The 21,976-nt window shown below is 44.3% G+C and overlaps 1 protein-coding gene across 1 annotated transcript in view; it reads right to left on the minus strand.

The window, feature by feature from the left end:
• Positions 1 to 21,976, minus strand: part of DNAJC3 (DnaJ heat shock protein family (Hsp40) member C3) — a 251,087-nt gene that overhangs the window by 95,473 nt on the left and 133,638 nt on the right. The window contains exons 6-7 of the mRNA XM_086934645.1: positions 20,112 to 20,293; positions 18,002 to 18,121 (exon numbers count right to left, since the gene is read on the minus strand). Coding sequence (XP_086790771.1) covers positions 18,002 to 18,121; positions 20,112 to 20,293 — 302 coding nt within the window. The remainder of the gene's footprint in view (positions 1 to 18,001; positions 18,122 to 20,111; positions 20,294 to 21,976) is intronic.

The following is a 21,976-nucleotide window of genomic DNA, read 5'->3' on the forward strand; positions in this document are numbered from 1 at the left end:
GGTACCCAATCTCCCCGAACAAGCAATCTTGGGTAGCGACTACAGTGGTCTTCCCCACCTCCTTCAGGACACTACAGACTCCCTGAAGAAGTGGTGGGCGGAAGCCCCTTTTCCTCATGTCTCCCCTTCTGTGGACTCTCCGGCCAAACCGATCAAGTCGAAAAACCAAAAGAAGAAAGAAAAAAGGGACTTTACCATTGCATATCCCGCTCAGGTGGACAACCACCCGTGGGAAACAGATGGAGACTTACGCGCTGCCCAACAAGAAGACCCTGTGTTACAAGAAGCCTGGGGCCGTGCACTGGATAATGAGGACCCACTACAAGTAGGTCCTTACTTCTTCCGAAAGAACGGACTCCTGTACAGGAAGGGAGGGCCTCAGCAATCCCCCCAGTTGGTTATCCCTGGACTCTTTCGTGACAAAGTACTGTTTCTGGCCCACAGCCACTTACTAGGAGGGCATTTCAGTGACGAGAAAACGGGACAAACGATCCTGGAGAAGTTTTATTGGCCCGGTGTGCACGGGCAGATAAAACGTTATTGCCGGGAATGCCCGGTCTGTCAGAGAAACAGCCGGTATCGTCCCCCGAGAGTTCCCCTCCAACCCCTCCCTCTAATCGATGTCCCTTTTACCAGAGTAGGGATGGACCTTATAGGACCCATGCTGCCCTCTAGGAGTGGGTGTAGGTATGCTCTTGTGTTGGTGGAATATGCCACCCGTTTCCCGGAAGCAGTACCCTTGTGCCAACCTACCACCCAAAACATAGCCAAGGCCCTCATTTCCATTTTTTCTAGAGTGGGTTTTCCCCGCGAGATCTTGACTGATCAAGGGACACCTTTTGTCTCCTCCCTCATGGGCCAAGTATGTTCCCATCTTAGGATCAAACAAATAAGAACCTCAGCCTACCACCCCCAAACTGACGGGTTGGTGGAATGCTATGACGCCACTTTAAAGACCACTCTTAAAAAACTGTTAGGCCTGGAGAGCAAAAGGTGGGAGGAAATGCTTCCCCTTGCTCTTTTCGCCAGCCGGTGTAAGGTCCAAAGCAGTACAGGATACTCACCCTACGAGTTGTTGTACTGGCGAGCTCCCCGGACTCTGTTGGACATGGCTCGGGAGGCCTGGGAAATCGAACCGGACCGAACACGGCCTCTGCCTGAATATGTGGACAACCTCAAGACCCACTTAGGACAGATAAGGGAGATCATAAGGCAGAATCTGGTGGCCGCCCAAATCACACAGAAACATCAGTACGATAAAGGAACTAAGGCCCGTTCTTTTATCCCTGGGGACCATGTGTTGTTACTCCTGCCATCTTCTGACCATAAGTTGCTAGGGCACTGGCAGGGCCCGTTCCCCGTCCTAAGACAAGTAACGCCTGTCACTTACGAGGTCGAAACTGACTCCAACAGAGAGATCACACAAATTTACCATGTGAACCTCCTGAAAAAGTGGGAGGGGTGTGTCCTGTCCTGTCCAGTATGCCAATCCTTCTTTTTGAAAGGTGCCTTGACCCAGACCTACCTGAAAGAAACAAACAGGACCTCAGACGGTCCTTGTCCTCTGTGCAAACGGTGTTTTCGTCCCTACCGGACATACCACCGTAGTGGAACATGCCATCCACACTGAACCGGGAAAAACGGTGAGACAAAGGCCCTACCGAATCCCTGAAGCCCGCAGAGCCATCATTAAAGAAGAGACGAACCAGATGCTGAGAATGGGCATCATAGAACCCTCCAGCAGCTGCTGGAACTCGCCCATCGTCCTAGTTCCTAAGCCCGATGGCTCTACTAGATTCTGTAACGATTTCAGAGAGGTGAATAAGATCTCTGCCTTCTACTCCTACCCTCTACCCCGCGTAGATGAGATGGTGGAGCGCATAGGAAAGGCTAAATATATAAGCACCCTTGACCTTTGCAAGGGTTATTGGCAGATCCCCCTAAAGGAAGAAGAGAAACCAAAAACTGCGTTCTCCACCCCAGAGGGCTTGTTTCAGTTCAGGGTAATGCCCTTCGGGCTTCACGAAGCACCGGCTACGTTTCAGTGGGCTATGAACATGGTGCTACGTCCACATTCACAATACGCCGGGGCATACCTCGACGATATCGTCATCTATAGTGACAGTTGGGAAAAACACCTGCATCATCTACAGTCCGTTATAACCTCCCTTGGGAATCATGGCTTTACTATCAACCCCTCAAAGACCACGCTCGCAGCACAGAGCGTGAAATACCTGGGATATCTATTGGGAGAAGGGGTCATCCGTCCGCAGGACAACAAAATCAAGGCCATCCAAGCCATACCCTTCCCTCAAACCCGGAAGGAACTCCGTGCCTTTCTTGGTTTGCTGGGATATTACAGGAAATGTATCCCCAATTTTTCCCAAACCGCGGCCCCATTGACCGACTTGTTAAAAAAGGCCACTAGAACAGAACAGAAGTTACACCATCCCACTCCCATACTGTTACACGCCTTCAACCTGCTCAAGCATTCTCTAATTTCCGAACCAGTACTAATCAGTCCCGATTATACCCAGCCCTTCATCTTGCAGACTGACGCTTCCGTCAGGGTTTGGGGGCTGTCTTGTCCCAGAAGGATCCGAAAGGGGTAGAAAAGCCGATCCTCTACCTCAGTAGGAAACTCTTCCCACGGGAAATGAACTATGCAGTGGTCGAAAAAGAGGCACTAGCTATTAAGTGGGCAGTAGAAAGCCTTCGGTATTACCTGGAGGGACGTGAGTTTCTCTTAAAACACTGACCACGCCCCGCTAGAATGGATGGCCCGCAACAGGGGCCACAACGACCGAGTACTCCGGAGGTTTCTCTCTCTGCAGCCATTTCGGTTCAAAACATTACACCGGAAGGGGCTGGAACAGGGTAACGCAGACTACCTTTCCCGTTATCTGCCGCCATCAACCCCTACAAGAAAGACTGCTAGGGAAAGGGGGTGTGAAGACGAAGCGGCCCTTACCTCCCAGGGGCGGCGTCCGAGCATCGGGCCCCTGACCTCCGGGACCGGTCATGCAGTGTCCCAAACACCCAGAGCTCCTCCCCTCTCTCTTCCCCTACAGGACCCGGCAGCATCTTTCGAAAACGGAAGACCGGAAGAGAACTCCCATAACCCCGGAAGTGAGGCGACCCTTGAGGAACCGGAAACTACCTCCACCGACCCCGGAAGTGCTCCTCCGGAACCCTGCCCGGAACACAGAAAAGCCGTCAGTAAGGAAGGAAAGCCGTTCCAAGCAGCGGACTCGTGGCAGGAGGCAGCGGCAAGCGAAGAGCCATTGAAGGCGAGCAGAGCGGAGCAGAAGAACCGAGACGAGGACGAAGAGGAGGACGTCTGGACCGAAGACTGGTGGCGTCCTCAGGAGGTGGCTGGAGAGCGGCCGCAACTCGGATGAGAGTTGCGGCGGGGCACGTGAGTACTCTTTATCCTTTCTCCGTGTTCCCCGGTAGTTAACTGTAAATATTGTAATAATAGCCTCACGAGCACGAGATCACTCTATATTGTATTATATCACCTGCACTGTAGAGAAGACCCGAGCACCGTTGCCCGACACATGCAACACCCTCTTCCCATTCCCGCTTGCCTGACTTTTCCCAACCTACCCCACCGTCCCCTCTTCACGGTCGGTATTCGATTCCCTCACTCCCCGGTGTAGGTGGAAGTGCTCAGAGGTCCTTTTGCCCAGGACTAACTGCCCTGTACTCTTCTCTCCTTTCTATACCTCCGGGGAGTACCAGTGCCCTACTGTGGAACAGACGACATCGGCCCAGCAGAGGAGCCCCTCCAGACGACCCCGCCGCGCCAGGCCATCATCCCTGTTACCCAGCCCTACACATCCACCCACGATTTATTCATCATACTCCGATCCAGAAAGACATTTGTCCTGGACTTTCAATAAATTCACTGATCATAGCACACTATATCCGGCCACCCCGCCTGGTATTCCGTTCCGCCCGCACCCCTGCTCCACATTGATCTAGAAACATTTTTGGGGGGTTAAAATATGCAGCTTATGCAGCAGATCATGGATTATGTGGCAAATGCGGCTATCCATAGCTTTGGGAAAAATGATGCAGCCGCACAATCACATAATTCCAGCAGCCCTGACTATAAAACTGGGCAATGACAGGTCATACCTTTTTATACAATGATGGGCAATACTATACCATACTATGCAATGACAGGTCATACCATACCACACTATACTTTACCATCATAGGTCATACCATATGGAATAAATTAGGTTACTGGTTGAGGGGAGTGAAAATCTTCTCAACAGCAACCACAATTCTTATCTGGGTGAAGTGACAAAAAAGCTCCAAAATTAACCTGTTCCCAACCCTCTGGTAGCTTGGCACAGAGCAGTCAGGCTTAACTTAGAAGCAATGTATAAAGTACTTATGCAGCAATTCAAACATTAATAAAAATGAAAATACTACAGAAAAGAATCCACACCAGATTTGAAAAATAGAGTAGATTTTAATGAATAAAATGAGACCACCGCCAAAAATCCAATGAGTAGAACTGGAGAAAAGCAAATTAAACATTTAAAGTAAAAATAGCACCAAAAAGACCAAAGCACCATTTGCAACAATTTCGTTGTGCGAGACCGGGAAAAAGTCACAAGTTCAGGCCAACCACGATGGAGCACGGGTCGGATACAGGGACCAGGTTAGTCATGCTGAAAAGATACCTTCTCAGTCCAGTGCAAACAGTTCTGTTCCTGGTGGGGCTGTGAAAAGCAAGGAGGCGTCATAGACAGTTGTCGCTGTAGCTCGAAGAGCCTGTTGTTGTGAATGGTCGGGCCGGTACTTCACAATGATGCTCACTGCGAGCGGTCGATGCTGTAGCGCAAAGGGTCGGGCTGACAACGTCGCGTGGGCGGGCTGTGCGAGAGACAAAGTTGCAGGGCCATAGAGTCCACTGGTGGTTGCTAAGAGCCCAACAACTTAAATGTAGGCTTGCAGAGGCCACACCAAGGGTCCAGGACCCAAGGGGCACCACTTGGAGGTATGGGGCTTGGTCCAGCTGGACCTGGGTGCTGGTTCAGTTGGTTGTGAGCCTACTATGTGCCTGTGGCTCTGAACAAGAGGCCAGAGGACTAGCAGGTGAGTAACTCTGGGAGTTCTGGGTGCAGATAGTACAATCCCTCGGACTCAGGCAGGAGGGCAGCAATCCATCAAGAAAGACCTCCAACAAGGCAGTAAATCAGTAGGGCAGCAGCGTGGCACTTTCAGCCGCACAGCCGTCTTTCCTGGCAGAGCCTCCACAGGTCCAGAAATGTACTTAAGAATTGGTGTAAGAGGTCCAATATTTATACTTAGTTCTTCTTTGAAGAGGGAGAAGCTTCCAGAAGTTTCCCTTTGAAGTCCACAGGCTGCCTGCCTTCCCGGTCTCTAGACTAACTACAGGGGATATGCAGCCCTTTGTGTGGAGGCAGGACACAGCCCATTCAAGCGCAAGTAGGCCTGTGCCCAGCTCTGCCCTCCTATCCTGCCAGTGAAGGCCTATCCAGGCACATCTAAGCTCTCTACTGTGTGTGGCTGTCTAGGAGGAATACACAAAGCCCAACAGTCAGCTATAGACAAAGCCAAAAGAGACCTATTGCTTTTACCAGAGCTTGTTTAACATAGTTATTGTTGGAATCAACATTTAGGCTTTGTAGTGAAATGAACAACAGTTGTTAATGTCACCCATATCAATGTAATGCATTTTGTCCACTTCGTAATGATAAAATGCCTCGGGCACCAGAACCTGCTATCTGACATTTCTATGCGTAGATTTCTATAGGAATTAAAACTGTTCCATCACTGGATTTCTGCGTAGAAGATTAGCGAAAGGCAGATAGCGGCTGTCAGCCAGTTACCTGAACCCCTTACCAGCATGAGAAGGCTGTTCGAGGACTTCTAGATACAATAGGTGGCTGAAGGATACATGATTTGGCTGCTAATCCATGCTGACATTCTCTTAGGTACTGTGAGTCCTTTCAGAAGAAAATGTGCTTTCCAACTCATTGTTTCTGAAAATTAATGACATTGGTCACTTGTTTCCATCTGAAAAGGAATTTGCTTACATTTGTGAATGACCTCGCTAGATGGATACAAATTCACTGAGGTAACCACTCTCTGCAAGAATAGAAGAAGCATGTTCTGCAGACATGGCGCAAAGAGTAAAAGAGCACTCACTGTTAATGTCGGTCTGTGACGCATAGGTCTTCTGCTAGAGTATGTGGGCGGTCAACTCAGTCTTTCATCTATCCTAGATTGATAAATTAAATAACAGTAAAAAGGGGAATACCAACAACTGCTATCAAATTCTTTGATGCGGAGGTAAAACTGCAGTACTGAGAGCTATTCAAATAGCCGGGTATTTACTGCAAACATGAATAGTGAGAAATACTCTTAAAGGGTTACACGGAATGTACCTGGTTAAAACGTGCAGCGGTAGTCGCATGTTTCTAAAATGTTACTTTCCGTTTCAAACAAAGTGAGCTAGGCCTGATGGTAGACAGGCAGCTGGGAATAGGCAGAGGCTAGGATACGAATTTAATCTACAAGCCTGTTTTCTTATTAATACAAAGTGTCGAATATTCCTAGTCAAGTAAAACAATCTCTATAAAAGTGAGTTTTCAATGCTGCCAGCAAGACTACACAGAACTGGCCAATGTTTCAGAGAAAGCCTGCCTCTAACACATCCAGATGTGATGGGATCCCTGCAAGATATGTAAGAACCACCTTCTTAGAACATTAAGAACATGGAGAATGGCCCTGGCCAGGCAATACAAGGAAACAGAGAGGACTTCAGTCAATAAATGAATGCACTCAGTAAATAAAACAGCCACCGAAGACCTGACCAAACAAGAGAATGAGGCTTGTCCTATATGAGTGACAGAGAAGTAGGACACAACATGTCTTAGGAGGAGAAGGTGGAATCAAGATCAACATTGAAAGAGTCTATAGAGTCCAAACAAAGAGTAATGAGTCAGAAATATGCATACACATACTGGTCAAACATCACTCCTAGCCTCTTAAAAAACACAAGTGAGAATCTCAGATCACTAAAGATTTATGAATTCAATGGTATGAAAATACTGATCAAGATCTGGCACATGTAATCTTCGCCAAGAGATAGAACATGAAGTAAATGACGGATGACCTAATATAAGGAAAGAAGAACTATTGATTGACTTCAAATCAGTCTGATCTCGGAGTGATGAGACAAGGCACAACCGACCTTTTCACCAGAAGTAAGGAAAATGCTGCAAATTAAATACCATGAATGTAATGCTCATCTGACAGTGGATGACGAGATCTGCGCTGGCCTTCGCTGTAGCAGCTATTAGAAGAAGCAGCCAGACCCCAAGGAACAGAACGGAAAAAATAGGGGAAATGCACTAGAAGTCAAGCAGGAGGGGCAAGGGGTGCCTGATTAACAATCGTTCAACCCGTTGGGGAGGCAAACGTGGGACTAGTGCCTAGAAATATCTACAGATTTCTTGATAAGGGAGGGATGATTAATGATGCAAGGGATGCAAGGGAAGCAAGCGAGCAAACCGATGAATAGGAGTTTCAAAGGAAGATAAGAGGTGGTTGACAGAGGGCGTGTAAGTTGGGAATTCCCGTCTGGTGCCAGGAGATGGAGATTTGTAGCACTATCGGTTTACTAATGGGGTCCAAATGTTCCTTTTAATGTTCTGTGGTGCACATTGTTCATTGGAATTAAACTGTTAGGCAGTGAGAGGCTTGAGAAAAGAAAAGAGAAGTAGAAATAGGCATAGGGCTGGACAGGGGATCGAGTGGAACTGAAGGTAACAAAGAATTGCACATGTAATCTTATTAAATGTTCAATGGCTTAATGATCACCGTAGGAGGACCGAAAAGATTATATTGAGGCACTTCTTTGTATAATAATTTTCATCAGCATACTCAAAACGAAAAAGTGAGGTGCAGCTACTTTACTAAAGTCAGTCTTCCTGTTGGTGACTTATAACAACATTAAACACAAGGTGGGGAGGTATAACAGGCAATTCCATCATTACTATTGCATCTGCCCAATCTATTCGCAACAGTGTTAGCGTCAAGCAGGGACAACAGAATATGCTAGTACCAAAAAGGATTATATTTTTTACGTTGATCTTTCTGAGTATTATGGATACTGATATCAATGTTTGGGAAGAGATGCCAGAAAGAGCGAGTGGTTGGGTGCTGAATTACAAGTGATGTATGAAAACCTCGGATTTCTTACCCTTAAGACAAAGACAAACACAACCCTGGTAAAACAGCAAATATTACTCCTATTACATGAGATCTAACGGAACCCCTGACATTTTGGAATTAGCCCTCATGTCTTCCATTTTCTTCGTGACAGTTGGCAGGATCATTTTCCTTGTTGTTCTTATCTTCATTGGATGCTGGCTAATTGTGAGGATCGGTGTTCTTCAGTGGTCACCAACTGGCTGACCGTTTTCTCTGCATTGCTGGTTCTTATGGTGTTAGAGCTTCTGCTTCTTCTCCTCCAGTCATGTCCTGCCTGTCCAACACCACTGAGTTATCAACCTCTGGTGAGCACAGCTTCCTCTCCTGGTACGCAAGCATTGATGGCACCAATTGCCTGCTCAATGGTAGTGTTCTCCGCTCACCACAGACCGCTCCTCAGTGACTGGCACTTCTCAGTAAAAGAAGTGTCTACACCCTAAAGAACATAGCACAAAGGAACGGTTAGTGTGGGATCCGCCCTGTCACTTCCCGAATAAGCTGTTAAACCTTTGCAAAGACGCACTTCTGACCCATGGAAACGTACAAATGGTCCTGTCCAGAGAATTGGACAGGACCTCGAATTGAGGACGAGCAGTGGGGCTTAAATGGTAGCTGGAGTATCTGAGACTGGGAAAAGAAAGGAGGATTGGTAATCCAAATGAACAAGAATATTCTTTTAATTTGCAGGTACATAGTGACTACATGCTAACCTTACTCAGGCAATGGATTGATGGTGGCGGGCCTTGTAACACTCAAAGAATTGCAAGAGAGAATAACATCATACAACTTAAAAGCATATTTACACACCACAAGTTTCACTCCTGAGGAGGGCTCTTGGTGCTACTGATAGCTAACATATGTTTGTTACTTAACCCAGTTTTACTCAAAAACAGTATTACAAAAAAATAAAAGTGACGAGGTGCCTACACTGTCAGTCTGAGATGCTAGGAAAACAGTCACTACAGGTAGTATTGTGGCTACAGCATCTGAGCGGACAGAGTAAGTTAGAGCTGGAACTCCATGAGTTAGAGAAAAAGCAAAGAGTCTCACCATAGTTCAACATAGAAGACATTATAAGCACTGAAGCTTTAACGAATGTAAAAAAAGCATGGCAAGTTTTACTGAAAACAAAGCAGGTCTTTTATGAAAAAAAGTAAAAATAAACGTGCCAGGTACTTCAGGTGAAGTTGGAGGCCAGGCAGAACAGGACCTACAAAAATACCCCAATGAACAAGGACAATAAGTACACCCAAAACCAGGGAAAGCCATCTTGCTTCAGGACTTTTGCAGCTCCTCACAAAGGGCAGAAACAACCGCTGAGGAAGGGCAATTTGCATATCAGTGGAAAGATGCAGCTTCCTGAACTGTCCCCACACAACCATGGCTTTCGGCATTTTCTCCATGCACAAATGTGCGGCTTTCTTATTGACTGCTTGTGTATCCGCATATCATCCTTGAAATCCTAGCACTCTATGGTCTTTTGCTCTCTAGCGCTTTTACCACCCTGCGTGTTAGGTACGCGCTCTGGGTTTTAGTTTCCTTTTTCTCTCCTTATGATGTACTCTTACCCAGCCCTTGCAACACTGTATGCGTTCCTGTAGACACCGTGACCCCAGGTGCAATCATTTTACCCACCCAGCCTCCCAACCCCCTTATAAGATATATTAATGCGCCTTTGCCATCACAATTATCCACACAAAATTTTATCATCTGAGTCACCCGTCCCGTTCGAGTCTTTTTTCCCTTTCAGAGCGCACAGCGCATCAGCAGTACGTGCACACGCGCCCGACGCGGCTTTTTAAACAGCGCTTGCTCGTCGGGTCCCCCGCTTGTATGCTGACAGCCTTGGTCTTGACTGACAGATTGATTCCCTGTTTTGAGGTATTGCCTCGTTAACTGCGGTTTTACCCTGGTTTATATGTTGGTACTGTACACACCAAACTACCCCGGTTTGGAGTGTCTTGTGGTCTCATTTTATTTCAGAAGACCGCGGTATTACTGACCGCTCCTTGGCGGCTTTACTCATTAGCCGTGAACATTGCCCATGAACAATTCTCCCTTGTAAGTTCGAACCCACACTGTTTAACTAACTCCACAGTTTTTAGTTAGTCCTGTAGCCCGTTCCGACATCGTGCCCCTTATTATTATCTTTTCACAGATATGTTTTTCACTCATGGTTATCAACATGGTTCCCCTGTAGGTTTCGATTTGTAATTCTCTTGCTGTCATTTTTACCTGCTGGATCAGTTAACACAACTTTCAGTTCAGTTATATGATGTACATTATTTGTTCATAGATGACTACCTGGCTGTATGCACTGCCTGAGCCAGAATAGACCATTTGAAAGATTGAGCAATTTATTTCTGCTGTCAGGTGAGAAAATACTCCATGCTAGAAGCCATGATTTCAGTCATGCCCAAATCAAATAAAGATCACACGTTGTGTGCTTTGAGAGAGCAATCATCTCAATCAGCGAGGATGCAAAGATTTTCACAAAAACCTCGACCCGGAGAGTTCGGGAGGGGGGTCTGGAGGAGAAGGAGGTGAGAGATGGGGGACTTTATTCATATTTGCAGGGGAGTCAGAAAATAAGACACCATTTTAAAGGTTGTGGGACTGAAGATTCATGAGCATCCATTAGTGGTATTTTAGGAGGATGCAATATATTTTGTGTTGATGGGTGCAGGATATTGTGCAACCAAAATCTAACTGCAGCCAAGCTAAAGATTGCCATGTTATGCAGGAAAGACCAGGACAAAAAGAGACAAAGCGGTACATGAACAAGTGGAATATATTCTCAAGGAACATACCTATGCCAAAAGGAGAAATCTAGTTAATGGCTAAAGACAATTTAATTTTTCTGCCCAATCCTAATCAGAATTATACTCTTTTGGTTAGGCAATCCCTAGCAGATAAAAGTAGTTGAGACTTTCAATATCTAAGTATCATGAATCTTTATGTAACGGACTGTCATATAGCCCGACCAATGTCACTTCCAACGTTTGCTAGCCAAAGAAGAGAAGTTAAATAATCACCTTCGATGTTATTAACATAGCGGTTGTGAAATATAACAACCTATATGTTTAAAGTTTTTCATCAAAAACTTTAAACCAAAAAGAAACCCATTTACCATGCAATGTCATGTTACCTAGACCCACTGGGCTACATCACCACTATTGGGAGTAAAGAGACTTCGTTTTAAATCAGGAACTATGTTATTTACAACTTAGTTTTGTCCAAAGACATATCTAATCCGTGACTCAACATATCTTAATTTGTTGCTCCTAAATCCGTGATCCAGTGACCCTTCCTTTACAAGTGGGCTAAAGAACGGTGATGGATTAAACCCAGATCTTTTGACTGGGTCTGAGTGTTTGATTGATTCAGATGCTCCGTCCATCACCACCCCCTTTTGTACCGCTTTTGGCCGCCATAAGTGTGGCAGGGTATGCTCAGACGTGAGTCCCTTGCTCACTTTGCCACTGGATTCAAGCAAGCCGGACTGAAGACGGCTGGAATGCCAGAAACCGGTCCTCGGAAGCTTGTTTCTGGTCCAGGGAAGACATGGCTTGGCAGTTCGGGCTGGACTGTTCCCATGAGGCACAGGGTCAGACTGATTTGCATATAGCCATGTCTGAACTGGGGTGGCAGAGTGGGCTAAAGAACGGTGATGGATTAAACGCAGATCTTTTGACTGGGCGTGAGTGTTTGATTGATTCAGATGCTCCGTCCATCACCACCCCCTTTTGTACCCCTTCCTTTACAATGCCATATACGTTGTGCCATTATGATATTAATGCTATCAAGAGCCGCCACGCATCCCTCTCTTCATTATAGCTAATATCTGTGAAGATAGTGCTTGTTGTGGAGAGAATAATGTATGCATTTTGGTCAAAAGCAAATGAAATGACCATCAATGAAAATATGAATGAAAGAAAAAGTTACTTAATTTCGGTAACAATACTTCTGATGGATACATATTCTTCTGGCACATTGTCCATCATACTAATGTAGGTGTCAGAACGGTTTGGAATCTTTTCCTCAGTCTCTGCAGCCCACTGGGGCAGAGAGGAACTGAGAGAGCCAGAGGTGACGGTAACAGTGACAGCACGCAACACATTTACATACTTTGGGATCTTATAGTGATACAGCACTAACTCATCAAGTGCGAAGGGGAGGGGGAACGGAGCACATTGCCTCTCATTCCAGCACAGTTCACCCCACTGCATTCTAGTAAATATAGTACACTTTCTTCACAGTTGCTGTAGCTTTTCGCCAAAGTTCGTGCAGGTAGTGCTGTTCTCTCTAGACATGTGTTTCTGGGTTTAGCACTTCATCAGTAAGTAGAGAGCAGATGTACCAGAGAAAAGTCATCTGGGGTTGCTAAAATGCTAATGAAACAAAGTGAGAGGTACCCCTTAAATAAATTCAATGGAAGTAGGGTTAAACAACCAATACTGACAAGTAGTTCCCTTGAATAAAATATTCAATAAAACAACTTAGTTTACAAATCAATTAGGACAATAAAGTTAAGAAAATTGTTCACAATTTATTAATATTACAAAATATGTTAAGAAACACAAGTGGGCAAAAGCGCCACTGTACACAAATAAAAACAAATAAATTGGAGGAAAGATTGTTAAAACGTTTTTTTGACATACATGGAAATCAAAATCGACCAGCAATATTGATACAAGGAAGGGGGAACAGACAACAGTACGACATCCAATTGTACAGTACTAGGTGTATATTCAAACTCAATGTGATACCCATGTGCTGTGCACAGTTTTTATATTGTATCAACGCAGGTATCCGAGTCTTAAGAATTATACTTGAAAATGCGTCGACGCGTTTCGGTGGTTGAAATAGTTTTGGACCACCTTTATCAAGACTCTATATTTTGTCTGTCGTGTATCTGGGGTCAAAAACGATCACCCTTTAAATTCTTCTTTGGATAAACTCCCTGTACGTTTAGTTGTGGAAATGTGCGCTTTAGGATAAGTAGGTTGACATCAGTTTTCCTTCACACTTTTATATGACTGGCTTCAGTTTATCGGTTTAAAAATCCTGCAGATAAACGTGATGCGCTTGGCAATATTGCTCGTCAAGGAGCATCTTTTTCTTTTTTAAAAGAAGTGGAAACCAGGGGCGCTTTCGTCTTGTCCTCCCGGCGGAAACAATTGTTTCACTATTCGGCCGAAGAGAACTGCCTGCTTCTCTGGTTTCGGTCCGGACTGCAATATTGCCAAACGCATCACGTTTATCTGCAGGATTTTTAAACCGATAAACTGAAGCCAGTCATATAAAAGTGACCAGTATTGCTGGTCGATTTTGATTTCCATGTATGTAAAAAAAACGTTTTAACAATTTTTCCTCCAATTTATTTGTTTTTATTTGTGTACAGTGGCGCTTTTGCCCACTTGTGTTTCTTAACATATTTTGTAATATTAATAAATTGTGAACAATTTTCTTAACTTTATTGTCCTAATTGATTTGTAAACCAAGTTGTTTTATTGAATATTTTATTCAAGGGAACTCCTTCTCAGTATTGGTTGCTAAAATGCTGCCCAAGTCTTCACAGGTCGAAAGTACCACTCCACAGGTACACAGGTGCATTCCAGGTGAGCTTGTCAGCTCGTTGGCTAAAGAGACTCTTTTAAACACAAGGGGGAAGGGGGCAAACTGCCTCTCATTCCAGCACAGTTAACCCCAGTGTATTCTGATAAATGCAGTATGATTTCGTCAAAGTCGCTGTAGTTTTTCACCAAAGTTGGCATAGGTAGTGCTGTTATCTGTAGACATGTGTTTCTGAGTTTAGCCCTTCATCAGTAGAGAGCAAAATTATTAGAGAGCAGCAACTTTGAAGTAAGCTTACTGAATTTACCAGCATACAACGGGGTTAACTGTTGCGCCAAAAGCTTCCCTTGGTATGGGAGCCAAGGATTGAAGTAAAATTTCTGTGCTTTGATAGAAAAGCCTGTGTCATTGAGTTAAGTCATTGTGCGCTGAAGGAGCTCTGCAACCAGCACTGGGTTGATACAGTAGTAACAACGAAACCACAGCATTATTAAACATTACATCTGCAGTAGCACTAACTGGAGTAATTTATTATGTAATTAGGCACAACGTGGATGACCATTCCAGAAGGATGGTATTAGTACTGAATGATTGTCCCCAAAATATTGTAAAGTGATTTAAATACTGTTCACTTGCAAATATGGCGCGAGTTGAGGGTTCCAGGGGCAGAAGGGATGCACTTTTACTTACCAGTTTGGTAAGTGCACATGCCACTATTCTAGAGGCACATTATATAGAAGGTATGCAGAAAGGGCCTGTCATATACTACTGCCATAGACCAAACATGATCCAACAACAGCACTCAATTTGATGGCGAAAGCAAGTAAGGGAGGACCTTTGATGGATGCCAGAACATAAGCTAAAACAGACTAGAGATGGTAAATAGAAATGAAATGAAATGAAATTAGATTTCTTAAGCGCATGGCTGCCCAAGAGCGTCCCAGCGCTGATACACACAGCTAGCTTCTAAGATCCTCAGACAACGGACTCATACTCCTCGTGGGAAAAGGAATGTCTTTAAAGATTTCCGAAACTTCTGGAGACAGGGTTCCAGACGGAGAGCGGCAGGAAGATTATTCCAGGTCTTGGCTACATTCACAGAGAACCTCCTGCCTCCTGAGCGAGCTCTCTTTACTCTGGGGATGGTCAGTAAATTGCTCCCGTCAGAGCGGAGGGAACGCGAGGACTTGTAGGGGCATATAAGGTCCCTGAGGATAGGGGGGGCCATTCCCTGGAGAGACTTAAAGGCGATGGAAAGGGCCTTAAATTTAAATTTAAATTTAACTCTCTCCCGGATGGGGAGCCAATGGAGTGCTCTGAGAGCGGGCTTGGCCGAAGTTCTTTTCGCCGTGCCGGTCAGTACCCTGGCCGCCGCATTTTGTACTCGCTGGAGGGTGTTAATGGCTGATTCAGGGGCACTGAGCAGCAAGGCGTTGCTGTAGTCCAACCTTGACAGTATTAGCCCCTGAATCAGGAGTTTCCTTGAACTGAAGGGAAGAAGAGGCAACACCTTCCGGACAGAGCGTAACAAACCATAGCAGATCCCTGCCACTTTCTTAGTTTGTACTCTGAACGTCAGGTCGGGCTCCAGCCATACTCCCAAGCTCTTAATCTCATTCTTGGGTTGGGGCGCCTCACCCAGACAGGGGGGCCACATGGTTTTGGGAAGGGAGGTGGAAAGGTTACCCAACATCATAAGTTCCATTTTGGACCCATTGAGTTTCAGCCGTGATTCTGTCATCCAAGCCATGATACCTGTCAAACAGCACCCAAATCTTTCTGCCGCATTTTCCTGATGGGATAGCGAGACGACAAGCTGGGTGTCGTCCGCATAGGTCACTATTTTCACCCCGAAAGGTGAAACCACATCCTCCAGTGGGGCCATAGACACAAGGGATCAATGAAAACTGAGAAATTAGCCAGAGAACCAGTTGCCAAATAAAAGAGATTGTCTGGGAACAATATTAGCTACATGTCGGTTGTGTCTAGAACAGGAAGCCACACAGTAGGCAAGACTACTGAGATTCATATTTAACAAGTATTGGCATAGCCAAGTGGTCTGTTGTTGGCTGCAAGTCTTGTGGCTTTGTCAAAGCTTGTTTTGTTATGACATCATTTTGCAAACCTTTACTGTAGGGTGAGCTGCTAGGCCCTCATCAGTATGAAAAAAGAAAACATTGGCTAAAAGCAAAATTACTTTTGGTCTCAAAGACACCTTGTCATAGTGGTCACTGGCATTGAAAAGAACCACTTTGTTTAAGGATCTTCTGCTTGTGAAAAGAAAGTGTGCTATCACTCAAAGGTGGACCCTGCCAATTTAGGAAGTTAATAATATTAACATAACCTCCGTCAGTCTTTCGAAGGAGCTAGTGAGCTGCCCAAATTGGGAGAGTTATTGCTGCAAATTAACCATGGTGGTTTTTTAACCACCACATTTATTTCAGTCCTTAGATGTGCCAAATGTTTGCCACATTGTTTCTTCCTTTCCACAGCGCTTGTCACTTATCAGTTCTACTAACCACCTGACCATGGTGTCTCCCCAGAGGCTGCTTTTCATGTTGTTCCTTAGGATTTATGTTGTTTTCCTTTCCATTTTATGTTTTAGGTCGGTCTACATATAAGGTACTTCATTGCTAGGTCACTTAAGTGCTTGTTGTACACTTGACACGAACACTGGAACCAACCAATGTGTAGATAGTAGACATTTGGTCCTGAAGAATGGCCATGTGATGCTCCTGACACATTGGGCAAAAAACATGCCGACCTCTATTCCGTAGCCACCACTGTCCATTACCCCAGTGGTGGCATACCTTTCTAATTTTAATTGGGACCAGTGGACTCACTGATTAAATTTGATTTGGAGTACCACTGTGCCCCATGTTAGTCTTAGCTGCATATTTCCTCACATTCTGCACCCACATCTACACTATGATGCCCTATACCCACACTGCACCTAACGGCTTGGGAGGAAAAGATCTCCGATGAAGACTCCTCAAATATTACCGTCGGGCATTGCAGCGTAGGCCTCACAGGGAGCATGCCCTATGATGAAGCATGACACCCAGCCGGGTGTGAGAGGGCCCCAAATCCCAAATTGGCAGACACAGTCTCCACCATAGGGTTAGTGTGTTAGACCGACTAGTCCTTTTCTTCTACTCTCTCTAAAAGGAACTGCATACCATAGTTGCTTGCTTGTTCCTCTGGGGGCACATATGCTGGACCTACAAGTGCCCCTAGTCCCTCCTTTTTGACAAAACTCCTACAGTTCTCATCCAATGCCTCAGTACTAGCACCGCCTCATCCCACAAAGTGACTTAATACTATTCTTTTTCTTCAACAAAGTACTTTGTGTTCTCACTTTTCCATAATGTATGGGATTAATCCCCCTCCTTTGTAAGCCTACTGTACCCTTCACCCTTTATCTTTTCTGGTAGTGGTGGTGCACCAAGATAGATTCTGCATTCTTCAACTAAGAGTCATGTAGCCAATGATGGTGGCTTAGCTGGATTCATGCAGCTACTCCCTGAATTTGCATTTGAACCCAACACCACAGGTTCAAATACCGGTATCTCTACTCAACCTTTCACATTTCTGTGGTTGATAAAATGAATACAGTTTCAGTTGGGAAACCATAAACATCTACTTTCTGTAAAAAGTGACAAGACTTACCCCCTTGGGGTGAACGTGCAATCTACAAATGCACCGGTCATGTTAAGTAAGCCCCTCTAAACTATGTTTCTGGACGAACTCAGAAGGTCATCAACTTTGGTAAGGTTGTTCAAGCACAACTCAAATCCACTATAAGATCTTTAGTTATTGTACTAGGTAGATTCAGATATTGGCCCTTATTCAATGAGGTAATCATAATATGGATATGGATTAAGTTAGTGCATGACCCCCTACTCAATTTAACCATTACCATTGACAATTTGGATTGACACACAAAGCCATCTGAAACAACCATTAGCACCAGAGTAGTTGGTTTGGGGCAGCATAAGATATTTAGTCTGGTGTCAAGCCTGGGAGAATAGTTTATCACAATTCACACCACTTTGGCTAACAACCTTGTCTGCTGCACCTGGTAAATGCTTGAAAAAGAGATTAGTAGGAGCCTGCTGGGCAAAGCCATCTATATTCAGCGACAAAACAACAGCTTCCTTACCTGCCTCCCTGAATGAGCGCCTCTGCAGAAAGGATTTGCTTGTTTAGTTTCTTCACTTGCTTATAATGTGAGAAGCATGCCTTGTGATCTGGATCTAGCTTCAAGCATTCGCGTATCTCACTTTTTTCCACAAAGAAGAGGAGAGAAAAGAGAAACATTTAGCTCATAAGGCAGGAGGATGCACTTTAATACAAAAAGCATTTACAAATACAGCAACAGACTGGCTGGGAGTTTAACTTCTGATTAATTACATTTTGGTTATGTATGATGGGTATGATGTGAAAACAAATTCATTATATTTCACAATATGCACTGCAAATGATTAATAAAAAGCTAGCAAAAAATGATTACAAAACCAATCGCGGTATTAGTAAAGGGAGTACTTGTGCATCTGTGAGCATTACCTTTGCATCTACTGGCAGACACTATGTGGTCTCATAGGTGAATGACAAGTGATCCGCACCGCCACTAAAGAAAGAACTCCAGGGGATTAAAGATCTGGGCCCATTAGTAGAAATGAATTAGCCAGATGTTTAAGTTATGATATTAATGAAGCAGGGCTGAGTTACTTGAGGTGCCATCACCAAGCTCGAAAACACCCTTGCCAATGTTTATTGCATATTTCTTAGCTTTTAAGGAGCTATATCTTCTAGTGCCATCATTCACACCAAAGAAGAAAGGTGTCATGTACAGAATCCGGAGTCACAAGTGCTGGTTACAGGTATGTCACCATGATTGAAGTCCTGTATACGATCTTAAAATTATCAACAGAGTTAATGCCTATAAAACGCCTGATTGGCACCAAGACATTTTTTAAGAAGTAGAAAAAATACTTACCTTGTTCTGATCCTCAGCAGCTTGAGTTTTCCATTATGGATCAGTACAAATATTTTTAAATAATGATCCACTGCTTCACAGACAAAACAGCAGCCATGTTGAGAAACGCCACAGCAGTGGAAGGGACAGGCAAGAAAACAAAACTTCCTAGAATGTTGAAGGTGGCGGAGGTCTGTGGTGTGTGCACCACTACAGAGAGGAGCTTGAGGGTGTCTAAGCCACACAATCAAAGCATGCCTGGAGTAGTGATACTCCTGGCTGACAGTGTCCCTCCCTAGTAGCAACAGACTCCTAGAATCTCTAATCAGCCAAGCATTCGGTGCCCTACCATCCAAGCATACAGGGTCCATCACTGGCACGATCTGGCCCATCTTACCCATTGCTTAATAATGGCCAGTCTGGGCATACTCTGTAGGCACTTCTAGCTTGATGGGGCTCACCCAGGCATTATTGTCAACAATCCCTGCATTAAGGCACCTGCCTCTGGCGTAATGAGAATTAATGATGCATGATGAGGCACAGGGTCAAGACTGGTTTGCATATAGCTGGGTGGGTCTGAACTAGGGTGGCGAAGTGAGCTAAAAAACGATGATGGATTCAACCCCGATCTGTGACTGGGGGTGAGTGTTTGAAAAGTTAAGTGCTCCGTCCATCATCTCCCTGTGTTTGCTTTATTTTCCCTAATTTGGCAGGGTATGCCCAGACATGGGTTCCTTACTCACTTTGCCACTGGAGTCAAGCTATCCTGGCTGATGAGGGGTCTTACCCCGAAACCGGTCCCAGGATGCTTGATTCCGGTCCAGGGAAGATCAGGCTTGGCAGTTCGGGCTGGACTGTTCCCATGAGGCACAGGGTCAAAACTGATTTTCATATAGCTGGGATGAACTGGGGTGGCAAAATGAGCTAAACGATGATAGATTCAACCCAGATCTGTGACTGGGAATGAGTGTCTGAAAAGTTTCAGCACTCTGTCCATCATCTCCTTGTGTTTTTTATGTGTGCTGTTATGTCATACAATTGTCCTGGTCTGTGCACATTTGATGTGGGAGAATTCTGAAGTGGGAGTTTTCCAACAGGTGTTAGTTGCTGCCTTAGCTGGAAATGGCCTAAGGGGCAGCATTGCTCCAGTGGGGATATGTACTGACAACAGGTACCTTTTATGTGGACCAATAAACAAGTTTAAATCCATTTAGTGAAACCATTTCACCTGCATTTGAAAACATGTATTGGTTTTGCAGGAAAGTTGTGTGGTCCGGTTTTTTTGGCAAACTACCTGAGTGACATTTCATGGTCCCCAAGCTGGTAGTATATTGTGCTGACTTTATAGAAGGCTTCTGTGTTGTCGTTCTTTAGTTTTGAAGCTACTTTCAAGTCACTGATGGCTTTGCCAAGCTCCCCTTCCTGAATGTAGCATTCCGCTCGAAGTTCCCGCAGCTCTGCATCCCAAACGCAAACCTGAGTAAGAAAAAAAGAGACTGATTGTACCAAAGAGTTTACTGCAATAGGTAGTTTATTCCATTCTTATTCCCCCATTTTGTTTATTCTATATTTAACTCGAAAATGATAACAAAAAAAGACTGTTGGAGACAACATGGTAAGGTACTGGGCTCTTTAAACAAATAGCATCATTAGCCTGTTTGCAATGCAACTTAAAAGTATTCTTTATATTCTGAATTAAAGAAATGTAAACTACAATTTATGAAAACAATAGCCGATGCAGATCAAAGCCCAGACCAGCTGTTCACAGCTTTATTAAATGCAACTGAAGACATCATTCTCTTCTTCACCAAGTCTTTGTCAAGGAAACTGACATGCCTTGACTGGAACAAATTAATACGCTTTATTTAGATGAAGGGAGGAAAAGAGGATGCAGGGGCAGCAGGCAAATGTACTAGACCGGAACATTTACTCCGGAAGTAAAGAATGCATTTATAGACATTAGTAAAGCGAAGTTAAACAGAGTTTTCTGTCGTTACAGTAAAGGGTGTTTGAACCAGCTTTAAATAAAGCAAATGAAGAGGCTAGGGGTAGGTTTAGCGAGAAAAGCCAGGCCTGTACGAGTATCCTAAATTATATTAAGTTATATCAAATTCTGTTTTATTGGATTTTCCACTGAGATTGATACAGAGTTGCAACAATTGTCAGAATAAGCCCAGAGTTACAGAACTCACATGTAGGTGACAGCTTAGTCACAAGGTCCATGACTTACAAAACTTATAATCATCACATTCTGAACTTATTGCATGAAGTATCCCGCACCCGTCGTTCAATGCCCCCTCTAGCGAGAGTTACTTGAAAAGAAAACTTAGCAGACCTAAGAAGGAAAAGACAAGCATTTACAATGCAATAGGTCTCGCATTAGGAAAGTTTGAGCTATTGGTATTGTAAATGACACATTTTTTATTTAGGTTTTGTTTTTGAAAATAGCGAAATTAATAGCTTTGTCATTTACAATGCCAATAGTTATAACTTTCGCAAATGTGACACCTATAGCATTTGTAATGCAATATGGGTTGTATTTACGTGACTACAAATAACAATGGCTTCTAATTTTTTTAAATAAATACATAAATGTTATTGTAATTTATAATGGCAATAGCTTAAACCTTTGTAAATAACTTTTGTGAAGATTATGTTCAGTGTATTTTATTGTGACGAAAATCCAAGAACAGAAGTGAAATATTAACATCTTTTTGTTACATTTGTAATAAAGCTTGAAACATTGAGAGAACATATTTGAACCAGTTGTTGTTGAATGGTTGCACAGATTGATGCAGTGGTGGCGCTGAGTGATGTTGTGATGGTGAACGAGGGATGCTGTGGCATTCAGTGATGCTGTGGTAGCGCATTGTGATGTTGTGGTGCCCCTGAGTAATGCTGTGGTGGTGCTGAGTAATGCTGTATGCCATGCTATGTTTTGTTTTGCTATCCTATGTTTTGTTTTGTTATGCTATGCTATGCTATGTTTTGCTATCCTATGCTTTGATTTGTTATGTTATGCTATGCTGTGTTTTGTTATGCTATGCTATGTTTTGTTATGCTATGCTATGTTTTGCTATGCTATGCTATGTTTTGTTATGCTATGCTATGCTTTGTTATGCTATGCTATGTTTTGTTGTGCAAGATGTAAAGTCACAC

Source organism: Lissotriton vulgaris, chromosome 8 (assembly GCF_964263255.1).
Source record: "Lissotriton vulgaris chromosome 8, aLisVul1.2, whole genome shotgun sequence".
Classification (NCBI taxonomy): Eukaryota; Metazoa; Chordata; class Amphibia; order Caudata; family Salamandridae; genus Lissotriton; species Lissotriton vulgaris.